At 46.2% G+C, this 10,759-nt stretch overlaps 2 protein-coding genes across 3 annotated transcripts; both read left to right on the plus strand.

Moving 5' to 3' along the window:
• Positions 1-553: 553 nt before the first annotated feature.
• mia (meiosis I arrest) lies at positions 554-2,262 on the plus strand. Its single transcript, XM_017167773.3, has 3 exons — positions 554-1,354; positions 1,411-1,580; positions 1,639-2,262. Exons 1-3 carry the CDS (start codon positions 596-598, stop codon positions 2,018-2,020), a joined length of 1,311 nt encoding a protein of 436 aa, XP_017023262.1. The 5' UTR covers positions 554-595; the 3' UTR covers positions 2,021-2,262.
• Positions 2,054-9,467, plus strand: LOC108075510 (uncharacterized). 2 transcript variants are annotated; one of them, XM_017167985.3, is made up of 13 exons: positions 2,054-2,343; positions 3,222-3,556; positions 3,617-3,824; positions 4,280-4,351; positions 4,926-5,247; positions 5,301-6,510; positions 6,564-6,923; positions 6,986-7,443; positions 7,651-7,749; positions 7,819-8,129; positions 8,185-8,467; positions 8,535-8,699; positions 8,768-9,467. In XM_017167985.3, exons 2-13 carry the CDS (start codon positions 3,289-3,291, stop codon positions 8,972-8,974), a joined length of 3,963 nt encoding a protein of 1,320 aa, XP_017023474.1. In that variant the 5' UTR covers positions 2,054-2,343; positions 3,222-3,288; the 3' UTR covers positions 8,975-9,467. The 2 variants fall into 2 exon arrangements, with proteins under 2 accessions (XP_017023474.1, XP_017023475.1); XM_017167986.3 differs by lacking the exon at positions 4,280-4,351 and having other exon boundaries at positions 2,055-2,343.
• The last annotated feature ends 1,292 nt before the right edge of the window (positions 9,468-10,759 follow it).

Raw genomic sequence — 10,759 nt, forward strand, 5'->3', positions numbered from 1 at the left:
ACCAAAATTCTGAAATAATACCAGAAGCTCATGTCTCAAAGTAGATTAAAATACGTTGAAAAACAACGAAGTTATAATTTTTTTCGATTAATTTTCCGATCGTTCCTATGGCAGCTATAAGATATAGTGGTCCGATTTTTATAAAATTTTTACCAAAATTCTGGAATAATATAAAATGGCTATATCTCAAAAATGATGCAATAATATTGAAAAACTGCCAAGTTATAATTTTTTTTCTAAAAATGTATCGAACATTTGTATGGCAGCTATATGATATAGTCGTCCGATCCGGCCCGTTCCGACATATATAGCAGTGAGAGTATATAGAAGACTATATGCAAAGTTTCATTCAGATAGCTTTAAAACTGAGGGACTAGTTTGCGTAGAAACGGACAGACGGACAGACGGACAGACGGACAGACGGACATGGCTAGATCGACTCGGCTGTTGATGCTGATCAAGAATATATATACTTTATAGGGTCGGAAACGTCTCCTTCACTGCGTTGCAAACTTCTGACTGAAATTATAATACCCTGCAAGGGTATAAAAATTCCCATCTCTAGCTACAGTTTTGACAATTTGAAAATTAAAAAATGTCCTTTGTAATAGAAAACGAAGAAATCATTCGCAAAAAGAAATCTTTCTCCAAGAGCTCTCTGACTTCAATAGCGTTGAATGGCACGGGGCAGGACCTCGGTGAAAATGAGATGCAGTGGCTATCGCTCAAGATCACTGAGGACATTAAAAAGCTGTTGAATGAGGCGGGCAAATATGCGCGCCGCACTCGGGATGATCGCGTGCGGCTGTCCCACATCCAACATGCTGTCCGATCCCTGTGCCCTGACGTATTCTCCAGACTACTCCTGCGGGGGAATGTGTTGGAGGAACCTATAAAAGTAATGCCCAGAATCGAATGCCAATCAAACGCTAAGCCTCGGCCAATGCAGCTCTATGTCGAACGTATTTATGAACCGCAGAATCCTTCAGCCGTTCGGATCCCTCCCAATTCGCCTCTCAACTCCGCCTGGCTAAGGGAGAAGCGGGCGAGTTGGATGAGACAGGAGCGGGCGCAGCTCATGCCTTGCAAAAACTTTCCGCTGACCAAGGAGCAGTTGCATTTCTACCAGATGGTCACAGAGTCCTGTGTGGGCTCTTCGAGTATGCCGCGGCAGGTAGCGCTCCACGCTTTATCTACAGATCCCACCTTGGAGGTGCTGCTGCCTAGACTTAGCGTGTTCATTGCGGACGCCGTAGCCATCAACGTGGCTGAACAGAACATAATATTTCTTTTCTACTTGATGCGTATGGTCAAAGCCTTATTGTCCAACAATAGTTTGAACTTGAGCAAATATGTGAGTACTTGCAACTCGGTGGTCAGAAGATGCAGCTTTAAAGTGTGCCTATCTAGCTTCATCTAATCCTGCCAGCGGTTCTATCCTGCCTGTTGACCAAGCAGATCGTCTTCTCCGTAGGCATGGCGGATCATTGGTCGTTAAGAGAATACTCGGGTAGCATAGCCACCGAGATCGTTCGCCACTACGAAGTCAGTGACAGCAACCTCCTGCCAAGGGTTGTTGGGTAAGATCCCTGGTGTCCGCAGGCGCATTGTTGATTCAACACGTTTTTCCCATTGCAGGGTCTACAAAGTGGCTCTTCTGAAAAGGCCCCTTACCACGATGTACGGTGCTGTTATCGGCCTTGGAAAGATGGGCAATGACGCCGTACGTGCCTGTATTCTGCCAAAGCTAAAATATCTATCCCTACGCATCGAGCCGCACTTGAGGGATACCAAGGAGTTTTCCAGCGCCAGTTTGCAAACCCAGGCCTCAAAATTCATCAGCCATCGGCTGATGAAGATGTGCACTCCGTTGCTGGATTGCAGTCCACAGGATTCTCCGGAGGTGTATTCGGCCGCATACGGATTATTGGGACCGATGTTGCGCTCGGCAGTCATTGTTTCGCGTGTCAAGGCGAAGGCGGAAATGATGGTTAAGGCAAAGGGTGGCAGATTGCCCTAAAACACTTAATTTGATTAGAAATTACTAAGATTTTCAAACATTCAAAGTCGAGCGCTTCAAAAAGTTACCGTTACTTCCTGCGAATGCAGCCCTAGTCGACCACTCGATAACTGCAGCGGCCATCGATAGTCACGACCACTTATCTTGGCCATCTCCAGCTAAAGTGTGCCCCAGGGGTGCAATCGAAAAGAGCGTATGTGTATTTGTTTGTCTGCTCGCTCAATAAACGTAAAAACGGAAAACGCAGCTCTGTGATCTCTGTATTCGCCAATGCACAATGCTCGCACTGTCCCAAGACGCAGCAACTTGATAAAGGCAACAAGGTAAAAGGCAGTTGTAACTCAAAACCGACAACGACAACACAGAACGCCTTGTGCGCAATATGAAGGTGTGTGTGTGTGTCTCGTCCGCGTGCGAGTGTGTGTGTGTATGTGCGGCAATTAAACAATAAGAAGTGCGGGGAGCGGGGATCTGGTTAACGGGTGGGGGCCACTGCGTACTCAGTGCTCCATTGTTGGGCGTGGAACGGAGCATTTCGGGGAGCCCGTTAGGTGCGTCCCATCAGGGCTAGCGAAGCGCGAAATTGGCTTCCAGTTGTGGTAGGTGGCGAAAATGTGCAGGTGTCCTCTTCCGCGGCAGGTGAAATTCGAGTTTGGCGACCGCGCTGCTCTCTAGCCAGTTTGCGAAACTGGTTTCGACCCTCCGGCGGCGTCCCAACTAATTGCTTTAACGTAAAAAGTTCGTTTATTTGGGCGACTCCGTTCGGAATAGAGACTTTGAAAATTCAGTGCAATTGATATTTGTTTACATCCATATACATATGCCCTGTCTCGCTCTAGCCCTCTCTGTATCTCCCACAACTACACATGCGCGAGTGTATTTTCAATTAGATCATTAATTTTAATATTGCGCGCGCTTGTGCGATTTCAATTAGTTTGGTCAGCCGTCAAAATTCCAACTATGCAGGTTTCCAGCTTTGTTTAGGCCGGTGCCAGTGATACCCTAACAAGTCTAAGGTATAATTTTCCCATTCAGTGTGGGTATTAATGTATTTATATTTGGAAATCAGGATTGAAGAAAAGATTTTGTAGGATTTTTTTTGGTATCCTGAAAGATTGTGAACCTTAGGTGCCAGTTTATCCAGGTTTCACATTATTTATTGTGATTTATTACACTTATTATCTATTTGTTTATTCTGCAGCATTAATTTGTTTAATTTACAAAAATGGATGCAATACTAGAGTGAACAGCAACGGCTCTCTATCATCATGCCCATATCCTTGCAGGCCGCAGGTGGCCCTGTTGCGGTTCCGACTCCTTCTCCAGCTCCGGCCCCGTCTACTGTGCCGGCCACTCTCTCTGTTAGTTCGTCCGGCACCCAGATGCTTCGTCCCCAGACACTGGCCGGTCCCGAGCGTGAGCCCATCGAGTTCAACATCAACTTGGTGGGCGCTCCGCCCGAGGTGGAGCAGCTGGTGGAGCAGATCAAGAGCGTGGCCGAGCAGTTTCTTTACCACTGGAAGAGCTTTCCCATTGGTAAGTGCCTGTACCACATCCATTGGCAGCTACTAACCCGCGTTCCTTTGTTGTTTTTAGTGCTGCCGCAGGCGCTGGCCAGCAGTGGGTTGAATCTGACGGCCAGCAATGCAACGAACAGCGTGAGCAGCCGCAAAACGCGTCCCATCAATCTGCGCGACCTATTTATAGCTCCTCCCTTCGACGAGCTGGACGCAGTGGCTTCCGATGGGAGTGGCGAGCCACGCCGGCTGACAAGCGCCCAGCTGAAGACGCTGCGGGAAACTGGGTGAGTCTGCGGTCACGAGACTGCTGCGAGAGCTGCTTAGCGCTGATGGATAGATTGACGGATGAATGGATGGTGGCTGACGGATGATGGATGGAGTTGCAGTTGCGAAAAAAATATGAGCAATTGTGCTTGCTGATTAACTGCGCTTTTGCCACATCCCCTCACACCTGAATAAGTGACTTATTTTGTTATTTGGTTTCTTGAGTTCCCTTGCGTTCCATTGCCTATCATTCCGCGACACTTTGCACCCAGCAAATGCAGCAATCAAATTAAGGCATGCTCCAAATCAGTATAAAAACGAAGACGACACAAACAGCCATCGTTTGTCTGTTTATTTTTGTTTTTTTAATTTCTTGTTTAACCAAACTAAACGCATGCCACACTCTCGTGTTTTTATTTCTGTGTATCACTTGCAAATGAAACAACAATTTCGTGTGTGACATATTTCTGTAAAGCTTGCAAAAGGATAAATATGGAAAGCCGAAGAAATTAACTTTGGAACAATTGGAAACAATACGTAAAAATGGGTAAATAAAAACACATTCAAAAAGGCGGACAAACTGACCTGCCACTGTTTAGTCGGTGTTCTTCCGTTTGTACATACATTCTCTTCATTTCTACTCAATGTTAATTGTTTATATGTTATGTAAGTGATTGTCTAAAGGCGCCCCCAACAAATTTGCATGCCAGCTGAAACGAAAAGTGTAGACTCTAGAGGCGAACTCCTGCATGGTGGATAAGAACAAAAAATTGCGAGAGATGGAAATACAAGAATGTCTCTGTGTCTATAGCTTATAAATTTATAAATTTATACATTTATCTATCTATTGACCTTTAAAAAAACATTCTTTAGGAGTAGCAGACCTCTTTTGTGCAACTCAAAAGAGCGGGACTTGGGATGCATATTAACCCGAAATCACACTCACATTTAATATTCACCTAGAATCGGGCAAATCCTAATTCAGAATCTGGTACACGCTTGTGCATGCCAACAATAATTTGTCATTGAAACCTAGTTCATTTACGTGTTTTATGTTGCTTCGATCTTAGCCATTGTCACGATCCATGAAATCTAATTCAATTCTGTTCCCCCACACGCAGGGAGTTCGATGTGCCTAGTCTGCATTTTCCGGGCCAGGTCCACAAGTGGCGTCTGTCCCAGCTGCTCCAGAAGGGTAAGCTGCGCACCCAGGACTCCTTCTTGAGCGATTTGGCCTTAGCTGCTCGGTTCGTGGTGGTCACCGCCCGAGCAAGGATCTTCTCGCACTTCTTCTCCGTGGTGCATGCAGTGCATGGGCTTCTCATGGCATTCACCAAGCTCGCGGACATGTTTATCGGGGTGCCGGCTCTGTTGGCCCATAACCTGGACTATAAGATCAAGGAGGAGCGATGCCGCTTCCTCATAGCCGAGTTGGTTTGTCGGGTAAGTACACATCATATGTTGTCAGGATAAAAACTTAAAAGATAATTTTGCAGCCCGAGTTCGAGGACTGCCTGGATGGACTATGCTCCTATGTCCGTAAGATGCTGCGTCGCGCCACCATGGAAAAGTTTGACTTCAACAGCTGTGAGGTCAGCCAGCCCGTACCGTATCTCTTCCTAACGCCCAAGGGTCAAGAGATCGACTTGCGGCTCTTCTGTCGCGACATTATGCGCAAGGCCCTGCCCATTCTCATTGGCATTTTGGAGCGGGAGACACGCGGCTGGTTCTTGCACTTCCGCGAGCGACTGATCGCCGAGCTGCGGGCCAAAAAGCTGAACGACAAGGAGATCGAGGAGGAGGTAAACGAGGCGGTGATGAAGGAGTATCTACAGCGGGTCTACAGCTCCATCGTTTCTAATGCCAAGCTGGCGGAGCTGGGCTCCGGAGTGCCCGAGCTGCTTGTGCAGCAGGCTCAGTCGGTGGTGATTATGTACAAGGCGGTGGACAAGGTGCAGCAGGATATCAAGCGCACCCGCGAGGACCACCAGAAGTGTTTGGCCAACGATCACTCAGTGCTGTCGCGTGTGGCTCCCTGGCTGCGTTCGAAGCTGCGCCATGCCGAGGAAAATCGACTGCACAAGAGCGCCTGGTCGGCCCACGAGGAGGCCCTGAAGATGTGCACCCAACACAATCTTCATCAGACGGCCTACTTTCTGTCCCGGGACCTGGCCTTTATGAAGGAGCGCGAGCCAGTGCTGCTGAAGGAGCTGAAGAACGCCAAAACGCCCACGCGCAGCTTCCAGTGGGCGTGTCGCATTTGGTCGCCGCAATCGTGGATCATACGGCGCAACTTCCAGGGCCAGTCGGACGTGATACCCACTGTGATCAGCCAGCATGCTACCAGCATAGTCACCCCGCGCTCGGATCCCAGCCAGCCGGTGTTCCTGGTCGAGAAGGAGATCATCCGCACCACCAGCACCCGCTGGCCGTTCTGGCGCCTGCTGAACATGATCCAGCGTATCTGGTGCTGGTCCTGGAACATGATGTTCCTCCTGGGAATCCTCGTGCCCTGGTGCAGTCCCCTGGGTCTGCGCGCTCTCTGCTGTGTGAAGCCGTTCATGCCCGATCTGGAGTTGTCGCAAATTAATGGCACTTTGTTCCCGCGTAAGACGAGCATCACCCAGACGATGGCCTCGCGACTCATCGAGCTGTGGAGGCACATATCAAAGTCGCGCACTCACTTTGAAACGGAACCGGACACAGGTGGGCTTGAGAATACCATTCAAACTGCAAACAATAACTCTGATGTGTCTTAGGCTTTATTGGCAAGGGCTTGACACGCAACTTGAATCGCACTTGGAACTATTTCATTAAGGGATTCCTCGGAACGGTTGTCATACTTTTCGCCTTCCCGTTGATCTGCCTAGCCGCTAGCTTTCTGAGCATTACGCTGGCAGTGACTGCTCCCCTGTGGATTCCCGTGTTCGTTCTCCTGCTGCACATCTATATGATCCTGATATATGACTTGGATGCGCCGGACAACACGGGAAATCGCTACTGCATACTGCTGGAGGCCATAGTTTGGAATCTACTCATACAGGGCTTGCTGCAGCCGCTGGCGGCGGTGCTGGTTGCTACAGTAATCTGTCCCCTAGCAGCCGGAGTCGTATTTATAGGTGGGTTCCCTACGACTCTTCACAATACATTTTTCCTAATCGCGTTAAAATCCATTCCAAAGTGGGCGTCGTTAGGTATTCGCTTCGCATTGTCTGGGACTCCCTCACGTACCATTTGTTCATCAAGAAGTGCGGGCGGGTGCCGGCTTCGGATAGCATTGCAGTGAAGCGAATCGCTGGACCTGGACTGGCCTTGGACTACTACTTTATCATCCGGCCAGAGCAGGCTTTGGCCGCTTTAGAAGCTAAAATGGAACTTGACGAGCTTCAGGCCTACCAGCATGCCACTGAGCGGGTGGTACTGCAGCCGCAACAGGATTTCCTGCAGTTCGTCGAGGCCTGCTTCGGTCCCTTTTCGGCCCAAATCAGCAAGGCGGGTCCATACTTATCGCTGGACCGCGAGGCCCAAGATCTGATGAGCACCTTGCACGAAAAGCTGGAAAAGCGACGGCGGGAGCTGCAGACGGCGTTGACCACCCAGGTCAAGTCGCGAATCAAGTTGAATACCAAAGAACTAAAGGTTAGTTATCAAATAATAGTATATTATAATAATGCGGAGATCAAAAGTAGCAATAACCACATCTTTATAACCTCTAAAAATCAGAAAAAATATTATTTTCAAATCAAATATAAATTATTAAATCAATTCGCAGCCTTAAAAGTAGATTTATACATAAGCTATTTGCCATTCCTAATTTAATATTTAATGCCACTATCCTCTCCTCAGATTGCTATACAACTGGCCGCCCATATTTTAGAGAAGTACTATCCGTCTCATGTAATCGGCCGACTGTCGATTAGCGAAGAAGAATTCTGGGATAACAAGGTGACTGATTCTTAATAAATATACATCAGCCTTAAATGAAATATTAATTCTAATTCATGTATTTTGCAGGGTCTCACGGTGAATGACTGGCCGGGACTGGCTGGCCTTATTTACACCGACATATTTAGTTTAGATTTTCTAACGCCATTGACTGAACACGATACCCATTTTAAGCTAGAACCACATGCCTCGCTCGACCTGATGCGTTACACCGAGATGGTTAAGAATGCGACCGATGTGATTGGCTCCAAGGGGCTGGACCTACTGGGCAACGTCTATGCCCCGCGAGGCAACGTCCAGGTGCATTTACCCTTCCTCGAGGTGACGGCCTTCAATCCACGCTCCCGCATAACGCTCACCTTCCGGAAGCCCGAGAAGCGGTAATAAATAGTTAGGATTCCATACTTGAACTAGCACTAATCCAATCGTTGGCAGGGACATGTCTGTGGGACTGACCACACCACGAGTGCGTGCCCATCGGGCCCAGCATGTGCCGAAGTCGCCGCAGGAGGCCCAGAAGCCCTGGCGTCCGTGGAAGCAGCAGTGCGGGGAAAAGAGCGTGACGGAAAAGCTACTCATCCCGCTGCCTGTGCCGCATCCCGTTCACATTGCCATTGCCATTTACAATCGCGACACAGAGCAGCCCATCCCCCTGGACTCGGAGCTGGTGTGGGAAATCCTCAAGTCGATTGAGGATTGTCAAGGCGGCGATGCTATGGTAAGTCAAAGCGTAACCTTTTGATGTTCAAGTTCTTCCTGTGGCTAATGCTTTCCCTTATATTCAGGCTGTTCAGGCTGTGGCGCGTTATCGCGGAGCAGTTATGGAGTCCAGCAACGATTCGCTGGCCAGCAGCAGCAGCATTGGCAGTACCCGGGACTCGGGCTCTGGCTCTGTTTCGGGCTCTGCCTTGGGAAATGGCACTGAGACCTTGCCCTGCGGCAATCGTGAGGTGAGTTGAAGCAAAGCATGCATAATTTTTGGCTCTACATACATTTATTTCCTTCGATATTTCTGTAGGTGTGCACGCAGGTCAAGGTAGATGCTGAACCGGCTGCCAGCTCTTCCGGTTTCCATTGGACTCTCAGCAATTGGGGGGCAGCGCAAACCGCACGACGTCGAACCAACTCGAATGTACGCGTGGATCTGGCCAGTCCTGAGGATATATCCCTGGATACGGATAGTTCGCGTGCTGTTTTTAACAACGCCTACGGCACAACTGTCTAGAAGGCTACCACTCACACACACACACACAAGTATGAAATAACCAACACTCAAACACAGCCGTAGATTTATGCGTGGATGCTTGCTTTTTAAAACAAAATTTGTAGGGCCCCTCGAATATGGTTTTGCTCGAAACGTAAAACTATTTAGAACGTTTATCTTTTTATCATCAGGAACAATCCTGAAGAACACATTAAGTCTCCTCTCTCCCTAAGCAGCCGCGCTAGTTAAGGAGAGTACTATGAACAAATTTATCCATCTAACTATATATTTACATACGCGTATATGATATACATATATGATTCGATTGCCGAATCGAAATGCAACAAACTTCAATCTAGTCGCAAGCAAATTTTATGCAGCAATCTACATAGCTCGACTTCTTATTCGGCCAATAAGAAAACAAACTAAACGCAGCAGCTCCATGACAGCAGTTTCCGTTCAAAGTACACTTGCATTGCATTAACAATAAAAAGCCATGAGATTTTTCTTTGTACCTTTTAACCAATACAAGACCACATTTATGTTTAGCAATTTGTATTATTAAAATGACAAGGATTGTACTACGAGCAGCGTAACCAGATATATCGTTAATTAATGACTAATTTATTTATATGTATACACGAACACTCAGCAGAATACTAATGGTTTATCTACTCCAGTACTTTTTCTTCCAAAACTACTAAACGCAAATATTAATTGTAGTTAAGAGAACAATTAAATAACAGCATTAAACGAGGGCAGCCGCCAGAGTAATTTTACAAAGATAAATAGGACAAAAGGATAAAACATTTTTACATTTATATATACACAACAATATTTAGATCATATAACCGCAAATGAAGCCTGTTGACATTTCCAAAATCAGCTTAGATTCCAATTCGACGTAGGGATGGCAGAAAATATTGATATCGACATATAAATCGATCGTTGCGATAAATCAATGTTCTATTTGATATATCGGACCTATATAATCGAAGAATGGACAACTTGGATAATATATTTCAATATTATTCGATAATATCGATTTTTAACGTTATACGCTATATTTTTCGATTTTTAAAATTTCCATAAATCAAAGCTTTACATATTTTATATATGAAGTATATTTCTCGATATAACAATTCGGACTTTTCCCTTCGATATACATCCCTCATTCGACCAGCTCCATCCTCCCGCACCTCCAGTGCCCTTCCAGTATTTATCGTGCTGAATTCCCTTGAGTATATACATTTTCAACTGCCACGATTGCAAGTATTATCCGCTCCGCGCACTCTGCCCATTAAGATGTTAATTTTGATATCGCTTCGGCAGCTTCCAGTGTTACGTTTAAGCCTCTAACCGATCTATTTATTATTTGTGTCGAATGTCGAATTAATGCAAACAGCAGCAACGGAACGAATCTTTACATACAAATATACAAAAACATTTACATAAATATGTGTATGTAGTTATACAAATTAAACAGAGGAGAAGCAAATCCTAACCAACGGTAAATCTCATGAAAATGCATTGAACAATTTTATGTAAAATGTTTTCTTATTATTAAACAAAAGCAAACAAGATGTAACAATAAATTATGAATGAATGATTATGTGTGCTGGCTGCTTTTCAAGAGGCGTGTAGCTTGCACGCTGCTTTTAAAGTTGCCAGCACAAAATTGTAGTTTAAAATGTAATAATACAAATGTTGGCTAAAAATAATCAAAAGTTGTGTTTTATTTTTTGAGAAAAGTTCTCATAAGGGTGATCGATTCGACTATATTTTCTGAGTCAGCACAAAAATAGC

Source organism: Drosophila kikkawai, chromosome 3R, assembly GCF_030179895.1.
Source record: "Drosophila kikkawai strain 14028-0561.14 chromosome 3R, DkikHiC1v2, whole genome shotgun sequence".
NCBI lineage: Eukaryota > Metazoa > Arthropoda > Insecta > Diptera > Drosophilidae > Drosophila > Drosophila kikkawai.